General features: G+C 38.5%; 1 protein-coding gene across 9 annotated transcripts in view; it reads left to right on the top strand.

Annotated features, from left to right (window-relative positions):
- The window catches only part of CFAP44 (cilia and flagella associated protein 44), a 161258-nt gene that overhangs the window by 53588 nt on the left and 86720 nt on the right, over positions 1 to 20950 (top strand). For 6 of the 9 annotated variants that reach the window (XR_003792411.1, XR_003792412.1, XM_029215118.1 and 3 more), the window contains 6 exons: positions 4605 to 4760; positions 5577 to 5624; positions 6222 to 6321; positions 6993 to 7087; positions 9746 to 9955; positions 10579 to 10689. Coding sequence is in view for 7 of the 9 variants with exons in the window: in XM_029215118.1 (XP_029070951.1) it covers positions 4605 to 4760; positions 5577 to 5624; positions 6222 to 6321; positions 6993 to 7087; positions 9746 to 9955; positions 10579 to 10689 (720 nt within the window). In the remaining 2 variants the exon portion in view is untranslated. Of the gene's footprint in view, positions 1 to 4604; positions 4761 to 5576; positions 5625 to 6221; positions 6322 to 6992; positions 7088 to 9745; positions 9956 to 10578; positions 10690 to 20950 lie in introns of those variants that run through there. The other 3 variants (XM_029215112.1, XM_029215116.1, XM_029215117.1) reach the window with 3 other exon arrangements.

Genomic DNA, 20950 nt, shown 5'->3' with positions numbered 1-20950 from the left:
TTTCTTTGTATTTAATTTTTGACAGTTTGATTAATATGTGTCTTGGCGTATTTCTCCTTGGATTTATCCTGTATGGGACTCTCTGTGCTTCCTGGACTTGATTAACTATTTCCTTTCCCATATTAGGGAAGTTTTCAACTATAATCTCTTCAAATATTTTCTCAGTCCCTTTCTTTTTCTCTTCTTCTTCTGGAACCCCTATAATTCGAATGTTGGTGTGTTTAATGTTGTCCCAGAGGTCTCTGAGACTGTCCTCAGTTCTTTTCATTCTTTTTTCTTTATTCTGCTCTGCAGTAGTTATTTCCACTATTTTATCTTCCAGGTCACTTATCCATTCTTCTGCCTCAGTTATTCTGCTATTGATACCATCTGGATAATTTTTCATTTCATTTATTGTGTTGTTCATCGTTGTTTGTTTCATCTTTAGTTCTTCTAGGTCCTTATTAAATGTTTCTTGCATTTTGTCTATTCTATTTCCAAGATTTTGGATCATCTTTACTATCATTATTCTGAATTCTTTTTCAGGTAGACTGCCTATTTCCTCTTCATTTGTTAGGTCTGGTGGGTTTTTATCTTGCTCCTTCATCTGCAGTGTGTTTTTCTGTCTTCTCATTTTGCTTATCTTATTGTGTTTGGGGTCTCCTTTTTGCAGGCTGCAGGTTCATAGCTCCCATTGTTTTTGGTGTCTGTCCCCAGTGGCTAAGGTTGGTTCAGTGGGTTGTGTAGGCTTCCTGGTGGAGGGAACTAGTGCCTGTGTTGTGGTGGATGAGGCTGGATCTTGTCTCTCTGGTGGGCAGGTCCACGTCTGGTGGTGTGTTTTGGGGTGTCTGTGGACTTATTATGATTTTAGGCAGCCTCTCTGCTAATGGGTGGGGTTGTGTTCCTGTTTTGCTTGCATAGGGTGTCCAGCACTGTAGCTTGCTGGTCGTTGAGTGAAGCTGGGTGCTGGCGTTGAGATGGAAATCTCTGGGAGATTTTCGCTATTTGATATCATGTGGAGCTGGGAGGTCTCTTGTTGACCAGTGTCCTGAAGTTGGCTGTCCCACCTCAGAGGCACAGCACTGACTCCTGGCTGCGGCACCAAGAGCCTTTCATCCACACGGCTCAAAATAAAAGGGAGAAAAAGTAGAGAGAAAGAATTAGTAGAAGTAGGAAGAAAGAAAGAAAGAAAGGAAGAAAGAAAGGAAGGAAGGAAGAAGGGAAAGAAGGAAAGAAGGAAAGTAAGGAGGGAGGGAGGGACGGTGGGAGGAAGGAAGGAAGGAGGGAAGGAAGGAAAAGAGAAAGAAAGAAAGAAGGTAAAGTAAAATAAAAAAAGTAAAATGTAATAAAGTTATTAAATTAAAAAATAATTATTAAGAAAAAAAATTAAAAAAACGGACGGATAGAACCTTAGGACAAATGGTGGAAGCAAAGCTATACAGACAAAATCTCACACAGAAGCATACAGATACACACTCACAAAAAGAGGAAAAGGGGAAAAAAATCATAAATCTTGCTCTCAAAGTCCACCTCCTCAATTTCAGATGATTCGTTGTCTATTCATGTATTCCACAGATGCAGGTACATCAAGTTGATTGTGGAGCTTTAATCCGCTGCTTCTGAGGCTGCTGGGAGAGATTTCCCTTTCTCTTCTTTGTTCTCACAGCTCCCAGGGGCTCAGCTTTGGATTTGGCCCCGCCTCTGTGTGTAGGTCGCAGGAGGGCGTCTGTGTTTTGCTCAGACAGGACGGGGTTAAAGGAGCCGCTGATTCGGGGACTCAGGCTCACTCAGGCCGGGGGAGCAGGGGCACGGCGTGCAGGGCGGGCCTGCGGTGGCAGAGGCCGGCGTGACGTTGCACCAGCCTGAGGCCCGCCGTGTGTTCTCCCGGGGAAGTTGTCCCTGGATCCTGGGAACCTGGCAGTGGCGGGCTGCACAGGCTCCCCTGAAGGGGCGTGTGGAGAGTGACCTGTGCTCGCACACAGGTTTCTTGGTGGCGGCAGCAGCAGCCTTAGCGTCTCCCGCCCGTCTCTGGGGTCCGTGCTTTTAGCCGCGGCTCGCGCCCGTCTCTGGAGCTCCTTTAAGCAGCGCTCTTAATCCCCTCTCCTCGCGCACCAGGAAACAAAGAGGGAAGAAAAAGCCTCTTACTTCTTCGGCAGCTCCAGACTTTACCGGACTCCCTCCCGGCTAGCCGTGGCGCACTAACCCCTTCAGGCTGTGTTCACGGCGCCAACCCCAGTCCTCTCCCTGCGCTCCGACCAAAGCCGGAGCCTCAGCTCGCAGCTCCGCCTGCCCCGGCGGGTGAGCAGACAAGCCTCTCGGGCTGGTGAGTGCCGGTTGGCACCGATCCTCTGTGCAGGAATCTCCCCGCTTTGCCCTCCGCACCCCTGTTGCTGTGCTCTCCTCCGCGGCTCTGAAGCTCCCCCCTGCGCCTCCCGCAGTCTCCGCCCACGAAGGGGCTGCCTAGTGTGTGGAAACTTTCCTCCTTCACAGCTCCCTGCCACTGGTGCAGGTCCCGTCCCTATTCTTTTGTCTCTGTTTATTCTTTTTTCTTTTGCCCTACCCAGGTACGTGGGGGGGTTTCTTGCCTTTTGGGAGGTCTGAGGTCTTCTGCCAGCATTCAGTAGGTGTTCTGTAGGAGCTGCTCTACGTGTAGATGTATTTCTGGTGTATCTGTGGGGAGGAAGGTGATCTCCGTGTCTTATTCTTACGCCATCTTCCCCTCGTCCCATGTTAGCACAGTATTAAGAGTGGACTCAGATATCCTTCCAAAATGCCTGGTATGAATGGGTCATTTTCTAGGGACAACGAGGCCAAACATTTGTTAGATGTTTTTTTACTGAGTTTACCGATTAGAAATACAAAGGTGAGCTGATAGAGTTTGCCTATGGATGCTCCCTTCCTGGCGCTCTGTGCACTAGTGAACTCGCTTGTCCTCACCTGTGGACACTGTCCTGCCCATAGTGTAGGCTAAGCTGGGACATTGCTTCTGCATCCCCATCCTTCTGGCTGTTGTCACACCTCTTCTCCCACCTACCCATGTGTAGGTACCCTGCTGTTGCTGGCAAACCTGCAGTCTTCTGATTTGCCTTGTGGTCCCCACAGTATGTATTTCTACTGGGGCCTTTCATAAGAAAATATTCATAAAAGGGAGTATTCTCCGGACATTCTTTAGGAAGTAGTATTATCAGAAATGAGACTGTATTATTTTTTTTACTAGTATGGTTACTCTGATACTTACTGAGTTTATGTATGGCTCACACAATATATTAGAGACATGTCTTCCACAGTTTGTCCTCTTACCATTGGCTTTTTGAGTCATGTTAAATTTAATTTTGTTCTATTTTACTCATTGCTCTGAGAATCTTTTGTCCTTTATTATGTCATACAACATATTCAGTATCCTTCCAAGGCATATGTCACCCCCAAATATGTCAAAATACCAAGTGGAGGAAAACCTCAAGAGAAGAGAAGTTAAATACTTCACAGAAGATCCCTTCATGGACATCACTAATTTGCTTCCCCTTTCAAAGTCTGCCCTTATCTCTTCAGTCCTCTATGTTGTAAATCTCTACTTCTCACCCTCTAGGAAAAACCTACTCCAACTCCCAGGAGTTAGTCTGACCCTAGGATCTGGGACTCTCCTCCACAATGCTACTTTGTAGGACACCACCAATCCTCCCAAAGTCTGAGTTGTTGAGTCTAGGATGACGTAGCAGGATGTGGCTACAGAACCATCCAGGCTGGCCTTTGGCGCTTCACAGAGGAAGTCCTTCTGAGTCTCTTCACCACATAAAGTGAAACTGTGCTCCCTCATCCTTCCCTAGTACTATTCTGGTCTCCTATCGCAAGAACGACAATCCTTATCGGAATAGGACAGTCTAAATCTATGATAAGGAAGAGAAACATTATCTCATGAAGACATTCCCTACATCCATTTTTCTCTGCTTATAATGAAGATAGGGCTTGAATCATTAAGCAAGAAAGTCTGTGTCCCCTCTCCAGGAGCCCACGAATCTAATGTAAGAGGAGGCTCGTCATGATGTCTCAGTGTATGGCTGAACCATTTATTCCTTGCGGCCGCTATATATGCAGTAAGGCCTGACAGAAACCTTGAAATAAAGTTTACTTTGGGCAAATTAGAATTCTTATTCAGGTCTGTACTTTCTCACTAATCTCCATAAATACAAAGGAAATTATAATAATTCATTATTCCCATTTCAGAGCAAAATCCCAGGGTTAGATTTTGTCTGGTGTTTTAATTTATACCTACTCATTATTTTCCTGAAACAAGAAGAAATGACTTTTGAAAAAAAAATGGGGCCTAGGGGCTTCCCTGGTGGCGCAGTGGTTGCGAGTCCGCCTGCCGATGCAGGGGATGCGGGTTCGTGCCCCAGTCCGGGAAGATGCCACATGCCGCGGAATGGCTGGGCCCGTGAGCCATGGCCACTGAGCCTGCGCGTCCGGAGCCTGTGCTCCGCAACGGGAGAGGCCACAACAGTGAGAGGCCTGCATACCGCAAAAAAAAACAAAACCAAACAAACAAACAAAAAATGGGGCCTTTTCTGGCTTATAAAATATATATTCAGAAACTGCTGATTGATTAAAGTATTTTCTTATTTTTTAAGATATGGGATTTTGAGACAATAGACACTGCTGATACTATAGACGAGACTGGATTGTTAGAGATAGAGCCCATTAATGAACTTCAAGTAGACAAGAATGTCAGACTCTTCTCTATGATAAAAATGAATGAAATTGGAAATAACTTTTGGTTGTCTCAGGTAAGATGCACTCTTCTCTCTTTGCTCTTTAAAGTTATCTGGACATTGGGACTTCCCTGGTGGTCCAGTGGTTAAGACTTTGCCTTCTAATGCAGGGGGTGCAGGTTTGATCCCTGGTCGGGGAGATAAGATCCCACATACCTCATGGCCAAAAAACCAAAACATAAAACAGAAGCAATACTGTAACAAATTCAATAAAGACTTTAAAAAAATACATTTAAAAAAGTTACCTGGGGCTTCCCTGGTGGCGCAGTGGTTGAGAGTCCGCCTGCCGATGCAGGGGACACGGGCTCGTGCCCCGGTCCGGGAGGGTCCCACGTGCCGCGGAGCGGCTGGGCCCGTGAGCCATGGCCGCTGGGCCTGCGCGTCCGGAGCCTGTGCTCCGCAATGGGAGAGGCCGAAACAGCGAGAGGCCTGCGTACGGCCAAAAAAAAAAAGTTATCTGGACATAAAATTAAAATAGTAGTATAATTTATGGTCACTGTAAATCCATTGTACTATTAAGACTACTGTTGATACTACAATGAAGAGTTCCCTGAATTTTGATATTTAATTGACTTGTATTTTATACACAGAAAACAAATTAGCATTTTTATTATGTTAAATTGACTATAAGTTTTATGAGATTGCTTCATTTATTGTGTCGTTGTGTTCTAAGGTGCATGAAAGTTGCTATTGTTTAATTTCAGTCACACTTTACAATATATGTAAGTTTTTGGTATGTTTTGTCCTTTAACTAAATCATAAAAAAATTCCTTTAATTTGATAAAAGTCCAAAACTATGAACAAAATATTATTAGGTATTTAATTTTTTAGGATTCCAATGGAGCCATATGGAAGCTTGACCTTAGCTTTTCAAATATTGTAAGTTGCCTATTTTTCTTTTTTTCTAATTCTCATAGTAAAGACCTTTGTTGTTATTCTTTAAAAGATACTCTTTTTCCATATTTGATCATTGTTGTCATCAAAAACTTGCTCAACATATCCAAAGAATTCTTACTGTCTCTGTCTCTTTCTCTCGTTATGACTTTACATAAAAGAGGATCTATCTCATAACAGAATTTACAAGAAAAGTGGCAAAGCTTTACAGTTTTCATAAACATATGGCATTTTATTGTATATTATCTCATATAATCCTCACAACTACTCTGTTTTGTAGTCAGGCAGTTGCCATCCTCTCATTTTACTGATGAAGAAATGGAAACCGGCATTTGAAGTGACTTGTGCCAAATCACACAGCCATCAAGCGCATCATCTGTCTCTCCTAATTCCAAACTTCAGCGCCCTTTCTATCTTACTATGCCTTTTCTTATTTCTGTTCAGATAAAGTCACACATGATACAGGGTTCTAATTGCATTTCTTTAAACTTGGCCTTAGTTCTGTGTTAACCTATCTTTGAGCTCTAATAGGATCTTTTTACCTATCTTTGAGCTCTAATAGGATCTTTTTTTTGTTATCAGACCCAAGATCCAGAATGCCTCTTCTCCTTCCATTCTGGAGCCATTGAAGCCTTGGCCGTCTCTCCTCTCACTTATCTCATGGCCACTACTGGCTTGGACTGTAAGTAGGAACTCATATCTGGACCTTTGTGTTTTGTTTTCAATTCATTTTTTAATGTGTTTGATTAAAGTATTTGAGAATTTTTCCAAAAGGGAAGCTTTTTGATGCAAGTGAGGTGAGTTTCAGGAGAGGAGAAAGGGCCCAAAATACAGCAACCATGGTTATTGCAAGAGATTAAAATAAAGACACATCAGTAAGTTACTCGTGAAAATACCATTCATCCTGGTGTTATCCACATTCATGCTTTTCCTTTTCTTTCCATCTCCTTTCTTCCTTCTTGACTTACAGTGAATCTATGTGGACTGTGCAAGGTGAAATTGATCCACCAGTCAATCATCAGTTGTTTCTTTACTACAGTCGTCCCTTGGTATCTGTGTAGGGATTTGTTCCAGGACTCCAGATACCAAAATCCACAGATGCTCAAGTCCCTTATATAAAATGGCATAGTATATATATATATATAAAATGGCATATAAACATTATTCATGTTTATAAATTACCTGATTGAGGATATACATGTAAAGTTTTAACTAAAGAAAGGCCATTAGATTATCAGTTGATTTAATTTTCATGATGTTTCTTGTTTAGTGCTTAAATGTGAAGTGAGCTAAAGTTATTAAAGATATTTATATATATATATACATGTTTCTTTTAAAACTGTCTTTCTGTAGGCTCTGTTAGACTCTATGATTTTGCTAGCAAAACTCCTTTGGTTCAGATGAAATTCAAACAAGGAGGTACTGCCCTTGCTTGGGTACCACGACGGGTAAGCTTATTGTTATGATGAATTTCTACTAGAATCTATTTGTAAATATGGTATATTAGTGCTGTTTCTTAGAAACACAGATATTTTCTGACTCTGGATTTTAGAGAAGAACAAAAATTTTAGTTCACTCAGAATGTGATAGAAATCATATCATGACTTTGCTATCGTGGTTTTGGTTCTGTTTTAATGAAAATCTGTTGTTATGCCACCTAAAGTTTAGAAATAGTTCCATGTTAAAAAGTAATTACCTGATGGGCTTCCCTGGTGGCGCAGTGGTTGGGAGTCCACCTGCCGATGCAGGGGACACGGGTTCGTGTCCCGGTCCGGGAAGATCCCACATGGCCGCGGAGTGGCTAGGTCCATGAGCCATGGCCGCTGAGCTTGCGCGTCCGGAGCCTGTGCTCCACAACGGGAGAGGCCAGAACAGTGAGAGGCCCACGTATCGCAAAAAAAAAAAAAAAAAAAAAAGTAATTACCTGACAGAACTTTGTGTATCTGTCCTTTGCCTCACTCTGATTCATTCATTCTATACATTTCCAGCATGTTTGCAACGTGCCAGTCCTGATTCTGGGAATATAGCAATGAACAAAAAGAAAAAAAATATTTGCCCTCATGAATCTCCCACTAGAGTGGGAGACAGGAGGCAGAGACAGACAAAAAACAAAATAAGTAAATTTATGTGATATGTTAGATAATGATAAGAGCTATGGAAAAAATTAGAGATCATTGTTCTAGTTGTCTATTGCTGTGTAATAAACTACCCCAAATGTAGTGGCATAAAACGGCAATCATCTTATTTTGCTCAGTCTCTGGTTTGGGAATTCGGACAGGTGACAACAAGGATGGATTATCTCTGCTTCACAGTATCTGGGGCCTCAGTAGGGGAGATTTGAATGGTTGGGGCCTAGAGTCATCTGAAGGCTTCTTTGTTACAGGTCTGGCACCTGGGTTGAAGGTTAAGCTAAGCTGGGATGTCAACAGCAGTGCTTACCTGAAGCCCATGCCACATGGAGAGGTCATTATCACAGTATGGTGGCCTCAGGGCAGTCACACACTTCTTTATGGCAGCTCAGGGCTCCAAGATCTAGTGTTCCAGCAAATAAGGCAGAAGCTGCTGTCCTTTTATGACCTGGCCTCGGAAGTCACATAACGTCACTTGTACCATACTCAGTTGGGTGAAGCAGTCACAAGCCCCCCCACCCACCCAGATTCAAGGAGGGAGGGACTTAAACCCCACCTCTCCATGAGAGGCATAGCAAAAAATTTGCAGCCAAGTTTTAAAAATGTCATGGGAATATTTGGGGAATATTTTATCCTTATTGTTTTGGGTTGAAGTCAAAGAGAAAATGTTCCAGGCCCAAAGTAGATGTGGAGGTGGCTGGAATGGAGGGGAATTTCATGATGGGATCAAGACCAGAAGGAGAACTCAGGCCAGGGAATAGAAGCAGAACAATGATGAGGCTGGATTAAGTAGAAATGACAGAGTATTTAGATTACCAAACATGGATCACTCTTTATCCTAATCTATTTACACTCTTACCTAAATTCTTTAAAATACAGCCTATGTAATTGAATCATTTTTTCAGATGCTTGGGCAATGTCCATAGACTGTTTCCTTTTTTAGCCTTATATCCAAGTAATGATCATATGGACATTATGCTTGAATTGCCCCTTCTCCATACCCTCTTGCCTTTCTGGAAAACTGCACATCATTGTTTACAATTTAGCCCAGGTCAGATATCATCTCCTCTGCATAGCCCTCCAGGACCCCACCTTCAAGTAGAGCTGTGTACTTCTTCCTTTGCGGTTTTTGTTTAAAGACTGTATGTATACCTCTTTTATAGCACTTATCACAGTGTACTAAGATGACTTGCTTTATTGACTGTCTTTCCCACCAGACTGTTTGTTCTTCATGGCGACGCCATATCTTACTCTTCTTTGTACTTCCAGTGCCTCTACAGTTACTGGTACATTTAGACACTTAGTAAATGTTTGCATAAACATTCAGTTGGAATTGAATGGAATATAGTTTTCTTATTCCCAAGGTTTTCATAATTGCCTGGCTTCAGGGATGATCAGTCTGCTCTAAAGAATACCAAGGCTCTTGCCCTTCTCCTGAATGCCTTTTGAGATAGCAGATTTAGTACATTAAGACATTGCTAGATTTATATCTCTGGCCCAGACTTCTCCTCTAAGCTGCAGACTAGGTCAGCTTTCTTTGCTATGTGCTCTCAGAATGTTTATTTCCTTTTACTTATTTCAGTTCATAATTCCATATTCATTTGTGTGGTTGATTAATGTCTGTCCTCCCACTCGACCATACATTTGTGAAAACAGGGGTTGAGACTGTTTATGCTCACACTTGGGCTGCTGGTGATGGGTGCCTGGCACATAGTAGATGGACGCTCCACCAACTTTTGCTCATTGAATGCTTGGATTGTCATTGTTTACCTGTCTCATGGTCTGCAGTGATAAGGAACTGTCATAGAAGAGATGGAGGTTACCAGAAAGTAGTATAAGGAATTATTGATTAGCATTTATTTTAGTTAATTATTTAGTTAAATAATTTAAGTCTAAATAAAACACAGAAATCTGTTATGTAGTACAGCTTTCTTAATCAACAAATTTCAGAAACCTTGCATTTCTTTTTTGTCCAAGGTAAGCAACGGTGGAGCACAGATTACTGCAGGATTTGAAGATGGCGTTGTTCGAATTCTTGAACTTTATGATCCAGAAGGGCTCACAAGTTTTGTGGGACGGAAGAGAGTTTCAGATGCAGATATTCGTTTGAAACAGGTTTTCAAACCTCATACTTCTCCTGTCACTGCTTTAGCTTATGATCGTGATGGAGAAGTTCTAGCCACAGGGGTAAGTAGTAGATTTCCTTGTGTTTCCTATTGAATTTTCCTGCTTCACCCTGCCTTATTAGTCTTCCTACTTAATGATGCCTTATTTGCTTATATTCCTTTCTGAGAATATATCCCTATTTTGTTTTCTTTGTATTCAGATTCTTTCAGTATAGTCTGTGCATGACATTTAAAAATATTCTTACAAATTGAGTTGTAATGCTTATTTTAAATGAATAGAAATGTTCAACTGGGAATCATGCAACATGTTTTATGTATAATCAATGTTTTATAACCTAGGTATGTTCTTATATAGAATTGGCCTGAATGAAGAGAATAAACATGTAAATGCTTTATGCATAAATAGGTGAGCATATGCATTGTGGAATTTTTTGTGAATCTTATATACAGGTATGGTGAGCATCTTTTCAGAAACACATACAAGAAAACATGGTTTGTCAAGTGTTCTCATGGGGAAAATGAAGCAAATATTTGAAACAAGAATGTTCCCAGAATAACCTGGGGAAATATGATCATTGTAGGTATACGTATACAGTGGGTGTAATATAGCTGTTAAATGCTTCTTTGTACTGTATGCAATATGTTTCATAATAATATATATTTCGGTATCTCTCTTTTTCTTAGAGTAAAGATCAAACTGTCTTCTTCTTTGAAGTGGAAAGGGGTTATAAGCCAATCGGTTATATTACTACTCCTGGACCTGTTTGCCAGTTAACCTGGTCTACAGCCTCTCATGTAAGTAGTTATTTGTCTTCATGTTTAAATCTCAGTTACTACGTAGTGAAGTGATCTGGTAGATAGACAATAGTGGGTGGGATTATTAGCTCCACTCCTGGGTCCCGCTGTGAGGGGCCAGGGAAGCTGCTCAGCTTTACTAGTGGAGCATTACTCAGGACCTTCAAGCCCTTCCCATTACCTCCTCCTTCTTCCATAATCTAATTATTGTATCAGACTTTGCTTCAACAATGGAGACTTCAGCCCAAAACACAACATGTCAGAATGTGTTGAGTGTACTTGTCCTGTTTAATCTCTTTACTTCTCTTCTGCTCCCGTTCCAGCTCCATTTTCTCTTCTAATCTTCCATTGCCTCTTTTCTAATAACAATTGGGGATTCAGTATTGATTACTAATCTTATTTAATGCCCCTAATTTCCCTAATTTTGAGCATAGGATAATTCAGTCACCTGAATATTGATTGAATGTCTAAACCGGGTACTGTACTAGGGTTCCAGCATAATAATAATGCTGATGAACTGCATAGAGGTAGTCAGGATTTTGGGGGGGGGGGTAACATCTGTAATCTATTTTAAGCTCTTCTAAAGAAAATGGCTATAAAAATATAGTAGTACCTAGTAAAAATATTTTTTTAATTAACAAATACTCATTGTTTTCATCTTTGCTAGGCCCTGGCAATGGATTCAATAAGCAGTACATAACAGTATCTTCTGAAGGAGAAAAAAAATACACATGTTTAAGAAGTTATATTGATCTGTGATAGAATTATTTAAGATTTCACAAGGGAATGGGTGACTAAATTATCAGTGATATCAGTGGTATAGACAATACGTGCTGTGAATATAGAGCATGTATATCAAGAAAGGGAGAAGTTAACACGTGATGTGAGCTAGTTGAGAGGAGGAGAGTGCAAGTTGTGTAGGTGAAGCAAAGAGAGCTGCAAAGGATGCTCTGTGTTAAAGCATGAGCTACTGTATTACAACATGTAATATTTTGTGCATCCTTCAATCATTTCCCTATATAACAAAGTTTTAAAAAACCCAGCATTTTTCAGGGGTTGGGAATGATGGGCGGGAAGGGGGTGGGTGTGACTACAAAGGGGCAGCTTGAGGGAGATCTTTGTAGTGATGGGATAGTTTATGTTTTGATCGTGGATGGTTGCATGAATCTGCACATGTGATAAAATGACATAGAACTATACACGCATTCTATATTAATGTTGATTTCCTAGTTTTGATATTGTTGCAGAAGTAACCAGTGGGAGAAACTGGGCAAAAGGTATAAACCTCTTTGTACTATCTTTGCAGCTTCCTATGAATTAATAGTTACTTCAAAATAAGAAGCTAAAACAAAAATTAAGGCAGAAAAGGCACCCCCCCCCAAAACAAAAAAACAATTCAAAAGTCATTTCAGGCAGTGGTGCCAATTAGCACTTATATTTCTAGTATTATTTGGGAATTACTAATGTAAATTACTCTCATCTCACAATATATACATGCACCAAATCATCACGTTATGCACCTTAAACTTACACAATGTTATGTCAGTTATATTACAATGAAGCTGAGGGAAAAAAGTAAATTAACATGTATAACTGATACTGCACACTTCAGCTGACAAATGGCAATAGCGGTTAGCCCCTACCAGCTCACTGGTCAGACCTCCTACCTTCCTGAATGCATTAAGCTTCTGCTCATTATTTTGATTTCCAATAAAGCTGCATCACACACAGAACCATTCCATCTGCAGTGGTCACTACCATGATCACTTAGGCAGCAGTGTGGAGAAGTTACAAGGGAGCCAAATGAGAGGCAGGTAGATCTATTGGACAGCTGTGTTCCAGAGAAGATGTGACCAAAGTGTGAAAGACTGTGTGGATAAGAGATAGGTAGAATTGACTGAACTTGGTGATCTTCTGAATTTCTGGGGGTTGATTTTGATGTGTCTAAATGAAATTCATTAGAGTTTTTCTAAGACATGTTTTTTTTCCTCCTGCATTTTTCTGAGAACACCATTCTCCCTGTTATCTAAACCAGAAAATCTTTAGAGCCATCTCTTCCCTACCTCTAACCACCCTGCTTTGGTGGTTCACCAAGCCCCCCCATTGGTTATGCACCCTAAACATCTGTTAAATCTGTCTCTTCCTCTATGTTGTCTTGTTCCTCTTTGTTTCATGCATTAAGCTTTGAACTTGATCTTCTCTGCCTAAAATGACCTCCTTCTTGTCATCCTAGCACACATCAACTCACTATATTTTAACACACACACAGTTTACTAATATTTTATTAAGGATTTTTGCATCTACATTCATAACAGAGTGATAATTTCCCCCTTTTGTAATGTCCTTGCCAGGTTTGGAATCAAGGTATTTCTGTCCTCTTTTTTTTTTTTAAAAAAAAGGTCTTTTCTATTCTCTGGACCTGATTTGTTGTTTGTAGGAGGATTTTTAATAATGGATTGAATTTCTTCAGTAGATGTCTTCTTTTAGCAGTTTATAGTTCTATAACTTCCAACCCACAATTTTATACCCAGTGGTAGTATCTTTCAAAAATGAAAGTAAGTAAACAATAATGTGAATTTTTGGATGAAATGAGCAACTCCTGTTCTCATGCAGCTTAGGGTTGTACAAATGTTTTAAAGGCAAAGGCCCAGCAGAATGTCAGGCTCCCTTTTCTGCATTTCCCTTTTCTCTGGTATCATGTGCCAGCAGGCCCTAACTTTCTTGTCACTTTGAACTTCAGCTTGTGTCTATTCGTCTCTGAGAGAATGCCTAAAGCTCTAGAACACTGCATTCTGTTTGGCTTCTAGGTCCCATGCAGTAAGTTGACCAATGCCCTTAGGAGAAAGAGGTGCAGAGAATGCCCAGCTCACCTCACCTAGCTTCCCTTCTCCTGCTATCTTGGCTCTTAGAGCTGTGGCTGTACTGGTTTCTCTGTGTTGTCTTGAACTAGCTGGTTTAGCAAAGTTTTCATGTGTCATTGAATTCAGTTTGCTAACATTAGTGTTTTTCATCTATGTTTATAAAAAAGATTTGGATAATATTTTCTGTCTTCATAGTTCATCATCAAGTTTGTTATTAAGGTTTTTTTCATCTCCTAAGATGAGTTGTAAACTATTCTCTCTCTCTATTCTCTTGAAGAATTTGTAATATATTAGAATTTTGAGTTTTTGGCAGACTTGGTAGTAGAGCCATCAGAGCATAGGGTTTTTTTTTTTTGAGGTGCTTTAAAAAAAATTAATTCAATGCCTTTAATGATTATAATTCTTCTTTTTAAATTTTAAAGTATAATTGACATAAATAAGTCTCAGATATGTGACATGATTTGATAATTGTATACATTGAGAACTGATCACCACAATAAGTCTAGTTAACATCTGTTACCATACATGAGAACTTTTGAGATCTACTCTGAGCAACATTCAAATATGCAGTACAGTATTATTAACTATAGTCATCATGCTGTACATTACATTCCCATGACTTATTTTATCACTGGAAATTTGTACATTTTGAACCCCTCCATTTTATCATCACCCAGCCCCTGCCTCTGGCAACCACCAGTCTGTTTTCTGTGCCTAATGTTTTTTCTTTTTTAAAGATTCCACATACAATTGATATCATGCAATATTTGTCTTTCTTTTCCTGACTTATTTCACTTAGCATAATGTCCTCAAGGTCCATCCATATTGTTGCAAATGATAAGATTTCATTCTTTTTTATGGCTGAATAATATTCCACTGTGTACATATAATCACAATGGAATATTTTCTTTATCCATTCACCCTTCAATGAACACATAGTTTCCATATCTTGGCTATTGTAAAGAATATTATGATAAACTTGAGGGTGCATGTATCTTTTCCAGTTAATGTTTTCATCTCAGATAAATACCCTGAAGTGGGATTGCTGGATCATGTGGCAGTTCTATTTTTAATTTTTTGAAGAATCTCCACAGTGTTTTCCATAGTGGCTGTACTGATTTATGTTCTCACCAACAGTGCACAAGGGTTCCCTTTTCTCTACATCTTAGCCAACATTTCTTGTCTTTTTGATAATAGCTATTCTAACAGGTGTGAGGTGATATCTCATTGTGGTTTTGATTTGCAGTTCCCTGATGATTAGTGATGTTGAGCATATCTTCATGTACTTGTTGTCTGTCTCTATGTCTTCTTTGGAAAAATGTCTGTTCGGATCTTCTGCCCCCTTTATAATTGGATTCTTTGTGCTTTTTTTTTGCTAATGAGTTGTATGAGTTCTTTATGTATTTTGGATATTAATCCCTTTTCAGATAGATTATTTGCAAATATTTTTGCTTATTCATAAGGTTGCCTTTCATTTTATTGAGTTCTTTGCTGTGCAAAAGCTTTTTTAGTTTGATGTAGTCTCACTTTGTTTTTGTTTTGTTTTTGTTTTTGCTTTTGTTGCCTTTGCTTTTGGTGTCAGATCCAAAAACTCATCACAAAGACCAATGACAAAGTCAAGGAACTTACTGCCTATGTTTTCTGTAAGGAGTTTTATGGTTTCAGGTCTTACGTTCAAATCTTTAATTTGTTTTGAGTTAATTTTTGTGCACGGTATACGATAGTAGTCCAGTTTCATCCTTTTGCCTGTGGCTGTCCTGTTTTCCCAGCACCATTTATTGAAGAGACTGTCTTAACCCCCTTGTGTAGTCTTGGCTCCTTTGTCATAAATTAATTTACCATATATATGTGGCTTTATTTTTGGGTTCTCTATTCTGTTCCATTGATCTCTATGACTGTTTTTATGCCAATACCATATTGTTTTGATTACTATAGCTTTGCAGTATAGTTTGAAATCAGGTAGTGTGATGCCTCCAGCTTTGACTTCTTTCTCAAGATTGCTTTGGCTATTCAGGGTCTCTTGTGGTTCTAATCAGATGTATTCTTCTTGATTTAATTTTGGTAAGTACATTTTTTCCCCCTAGGGAACTTGTTTATTTCCTTTGAATTTTTTGTCTGTAATTTTCATAATATTCTTAATGTCACAGGATCTGTAATGATGTTTCCTTTTCAGTTTTTTATACTGGCCATTTTTTTCCCCTTCCTCTTGCTTAATCTTCCTAGATGTTTGTCAATTAGTGTTTTCAAGGAACTTTTCACTTTACTGATTTTATTTTGTTTTTTATTTTATTAAGTTATATTCTTTTATTACAATCCTACATTTACTGTCTTAAGGTTTATTTTCTTGTTTTCTAATTTCATGAAACAGATATTTATATTTTATTCTTCTTCTTTATATGTATCTTTATGTGTACCTTATAAAGCTATAGGCTTTAATGTATCCCACAAGTTTTGATAATGTAGTATTTTTATTATCATCCAGTTGAAAATATTTTCTCAGTTTCATTTTGATTTCCTTGACCTATGGACTATTAAAAAAGTATTGATATTTTATTGTTTATTTATTTTTAATCTTTTTTTTTTGTGGCTGTATTGGGTCTTCGTTGCTGTGCACAGGGTTTCTCTAGTTGCGGAGAGTGGGGGCTACTCTTTGTTGTGGTGCACAGGCTTCTCATTGCAGTGGATTCTCTTGTTGTGGAGCATGGGCTCTAGGCACGCGGGCTCAGTAGTTGCAGTACATGGACGCTAGAGTTCATGGGTTTCAGTAGTTGCGGTGCATGGGCTTAGTAGTTGCAGCATGTGGGCTGTAGGGTGCACAGGCTTTAGTAGTTGTGGCTCATGGGCTCTAGAGCGCAGGCTCAGTAGTTGTGGCACACAGGCTTAGTTCTCTGCGACATGTGGGATCTTCCTGGACCAGGGATCAAGCCTGTGTCCCCTACATTGGCAGGGAAATTCTTGACCACTGCACCACAGGGAAATCCTTTATTTTTATTATTTAATCTTTATTTTTATTGAAGTATAGTTGATTTACAATATTAGTTTCAGGTGTACAATATAGTGATTCAGTATTTTTATAGATTATACTCTACTTGAATTGATTATAAAATATTGGCTATATTCCCTATGCTGTACAATATATTCGTGTGGCTTGTTTATTTTACACATAGTAGTTTGTACCTCTTAATCCCCTACCTGTATCTTGTCCTCCATCTCCACTGGTAACCACTAGTTTGTTCTCTATATCTGTGAGTCTATTTTGTTATATTCACTAGTTTGTTTCATTTTTTAGATTCCACATATAAGTGATAACATACAGTATTTGTCTTTGACTTATTTCACTAAGCGTGATACCATTCAGGTTCATCCATGTTGTTGCAAATGCAAAATTTCATTCTTTTTTATGGCTGAGTAACCACATCTTCTTTATCCATTCATTTGTTGATGGACAGTTAGGTTGTTTCCATGTCTTAGCTGTTGTAAATAATGCTGCTATGAATATTGGGGTGCATGTATCTTTTCAAATTAGTGTTTTTGGGTTTTGTTTTGTTGGGGATATATACCCAGAAGTAGAATTGCCAGATCATATTGTAGTAATATTTTTAGCTTTTTTAGTAACCTCCATGCTGTTTTTTTACAGTAGCTTCATCAATTTACATTCCCACCGACAGTGTACCAGGGTTCCCTTTTCTCCACATCCTCCCCAACACTTATTAATTATGGTCTTTGGGTTGATAGCCATTCTGGCAGTTGTGGGATGATCTCTCATTGTGGGCTTTGATTTGCAATTCCCTGATGGTTAGTGATGTTGAGCATGTTTTCATATGCCTGTTGACCATCTGTATGTCTTCTTTTAAAAAAATGTCTATTCAGGTCTTCTGACCATTTTTAAAATTGTTTGTTTGGATATCGAGTTGTGAGCTGTTTATATATTTTGGATATTAACCCCTTATGGGTCATGTCATTTGCCAGTGTTTTCTCTTGTTTAGAAGGTTGTCTTTTTGTCAGTGGTTTACTTTGCTGTGCAAAAGATTAAGTTTAATTAGGTCCCATTTGTTTATTTTTGCTTTTGTTTCCTTTGTTTTAGGAAACAGATCCAAAAAAATATAGTATGGTTTTGGTCAAAGAGTGTTCTGCCTATGTGTTCTTCTAGGAGTGTAATGGTTTCTGGTCTTACATTTAGCTCTATAATCTGTTTTGTGTTTATTTTTTGTATATGGTGTGAGAAAATGTTCTAGTTTCATTCTCTAACATATAGCTGTCCAGTTTTCCCAGCATCATTTATTGAAGGGACTACTTTCCCCATTGTATATTCTTGCCTCTTGTTGTAGATTAATTTTGCCCATAAGTGTGTGGTTTATTTCTGGGCTCTCTATTCTGTTCCATTGATCTATGTGTCTGTTTTTATGCCAGTACCATACTGTTTTGATTACTGTAGCTTTGTAGTATAGTCTGAAATCATGGCATGTGATACCTCCAGCTTTGTTCTTTTTTTTCAAGATTGCTTTGGCTATTCAGTGTCTTTTATAGTTCCATGTAAATTTTAGGATTATTTGTTTTATTTCTGTGAAAAATGCCATCAGTATTTTAATGGGCATTGCATTAAATCTGTAGATTGCCTTAGGTAGTATGGTCATTTTAACAATATTAATTCTTCCAATTCATGTACATGGGGTATTTTTCCATTTCTTTATATCTTCAACTTCATCAATGTCTTATAGTTTTCAAAGTATAGATCTCCTACCTCCTTGGTTAAGTTTATTCCTAGGTATTTTATTCTTTTTCATGTGGTTTTAAAAAGGACTGTTTTCTTGCTTTTTCTTTTTGGTAGTTCATTATTAGTATATAGAAAAGCAACAAATTTCTGTATATTAATCTTTTTTTTGCCTTTTTTATTTCTGTTTATTGTAAAGTTTATTTTTACAATTGCTTCAATTTCAACATTTGCAAGGACAACCACAGAAACAAACTTTTTATCAAATTTGTTGTCATATCCTAGTATATGCCTAAATTCTTAGAAAATGTCATTTTATATTTGCAAACATTCACTCTGCTTAAGCATACTTTGGGGTGATTGATATGTTCATACATGTAAAATAGATTCTAGGTAATCAAGAACTAAAACATCAGACAATCAGGAACAAAAGTTTGCAAATTAGCCTTGAATAAGATGTTTATAAATGAATATTTTATCAGCCTGGCATTCTGCTATAACAGAATACCATATATTAGGTGCCTTAAACAACAAACATTTATTTCTCACTGTTCTGGAGGCTGGAAGTCTGAGATCAGCCTCATGGTCAGCCTGCTCAGATGCCAGCATGGTCAGATTCATAGTGAGGGCCTTCTACCTGCTTTCCAGATCACTGCCTTCTTGCTGATTCCTCACATGGAGAGAGAGCGAGCTCTGGTCTCTTCATCTTATAAAAGTACTAGCCCCATAATGGGGGCTCCACCCTAAGGGCTTCATCTAAATCTAATTACCTCCCAAAGCCCCCACCTCCACATAGGGTTTCAACATATGGATTTTGGAGGAACCCAAATATTTAGTCCATAGTAAGTGGCAAGCAGTTATTCCCTAAAAATATTTGATTTCAGGAAGTGTATTTTACTGAAGATCATTTAGGATATGTTGTTAGTATCTAAAATATTTGGGATACATTATCTAACCTTTCAATATTAGTATCCAACTTGTATCATTTCTTGAATAAGACAAGGGTAGACTGATTTTTTCAATTTTTGAGAGAGATTAATGAATCAAAAAGAATGACAAGATTAATAGTTGCTATATTCTTAAAGTTATGAGAATTAAAATATTCAATATTTTTCATCATGGGGAGAGTATGTTTACTAATTATCAAATTGGAAAATTGAAATGATACACTTCAGTTCATCCCCAAAATGCAACATTACTCATGTGATAAAAGCTTAATAAATGTATTTTTGAGTGCACTACTTGAAAATTTGAAAAAAATGCTCTCCACAATGAAGGGGCTTTGATTTAGCTAGTTCTTATTGGTTCTTATTGGTAGTTTTTCCAATGTTAGTAACTTTGTCATATAGAGTAATTACAGAGTATAACCAGTGGGTGACTATTACATTAACTATGATTTGTCAATTGAATCTGCTAATTTAATAAGGAGCAAATGTCTAGGTCTTAACAATAACAATGGAGTTCTTCGTAGTACTTCACAAATACCCAGCCAACCCTTGTCAGTTAATTTGCTTAGTGGAATTTAGATGACCTTCATAAAATATCCTCTTGATTTATCTAGTCACGTTGTAAATAAAAAGATTAATCAAGGTGTAATACAAAAGAAAATGAATTTCCTTTTATAGAATTTCACTTGATTAGAAAAGGAAATCTATAAAATGTGGTAGAGAAGTATTAAAGCTCCTTATTCCTATAGGGCATATATTCTGCTGCTTTGATTCATTTTGGGGATGAAGTCTATAAATAAATGTATATGTAAGAAAACCACAGCATTTTCTCTTTAGATGATTCTGAAGTTTTCTAGTTACCTAGCAAAAATGGCATGGCATGCATATATATGTATATATGCATATATGTGTATATACATAATATATATGTCATGTTTCTGTATACATATATGCATACTGTACATAAATATCAGTCTTCAAAATTTAAATAAATTTACTGGTTGTTGACATACAGCTTTTCATGAAGGAATTTTGTAAGACAGATTAAAGACAGGAAGAATAGAAACTGCAAAACAGTGCCTCTCTAACATCTTTCATCTCTAAAACATAAACTACATTCAGTCATCAAGGATACAGACCTTCATGAAGGATAGAGAAGTATAATGAAATTGAATTTTCAGGTATTTTAGAATTAACAATGTGATGAGAGTGACTTACTGTGATACACATGATGGATGAAAAATATCTGGTTGAGTTATTACAATTACGATGATTTTGTCATTTTATCACAAAAAATAACCCAACATCTTCCACTTGAATAAGATTACTTAAGAATGTGTGCATAGAACATACAATTGGGTAAGGGTCTGCATTAGCTCATGGAGTACTAGGTGGCTCAATTTAACCTTTTCATGAGGATAAATAAAAGGTTTGACAGAATAACCAAGGCATCTTATTGGTGGTGTGAGATGTAGCACAAATACTGGGAAAACTTCAAGTACCGAAAAACTGATTCTGCTAAGAGGGCAGGCATATTCTGATCAAAAGGAAAAAAAGGAAAGAAAGAAAAAAAAAAAGAGCCTCAAAAATTGGCTATCTTTTTTTTTTTTTTTTTTTGTGGTACGTGGGCCTCTCGTTGTAGCCTCTCCTGTTGCGGAACACAGGCTCCGGGCGGGCAGGCTCAGCGGCTCCGCAGCATGTGGGACCCTCGCGGACCGGGGCACGAACCCGTGTCCCGTGCA

This window comes from Monodon monoceros, unplaced genomic scaffold (assembly GCF_005190385.1).
Source record: "Monodon monoceros isolate NGI ecotype Baffin Bay Population unplaced genomic scaffold, NGI_Narwhal_1 Super_Scaffold_11, whole genome shotgun sequence".
Classification (NCBI taxonomy): domain Eukaryota; kingdom Metazoa; phylum Chordata; class Mammalia; order Artiodactyla; family Monodontidae; genus Monodon; species Monodon monoceros.
This window is presented reverse-complemented; position numbering and strand designations above follow the sequence as displayed.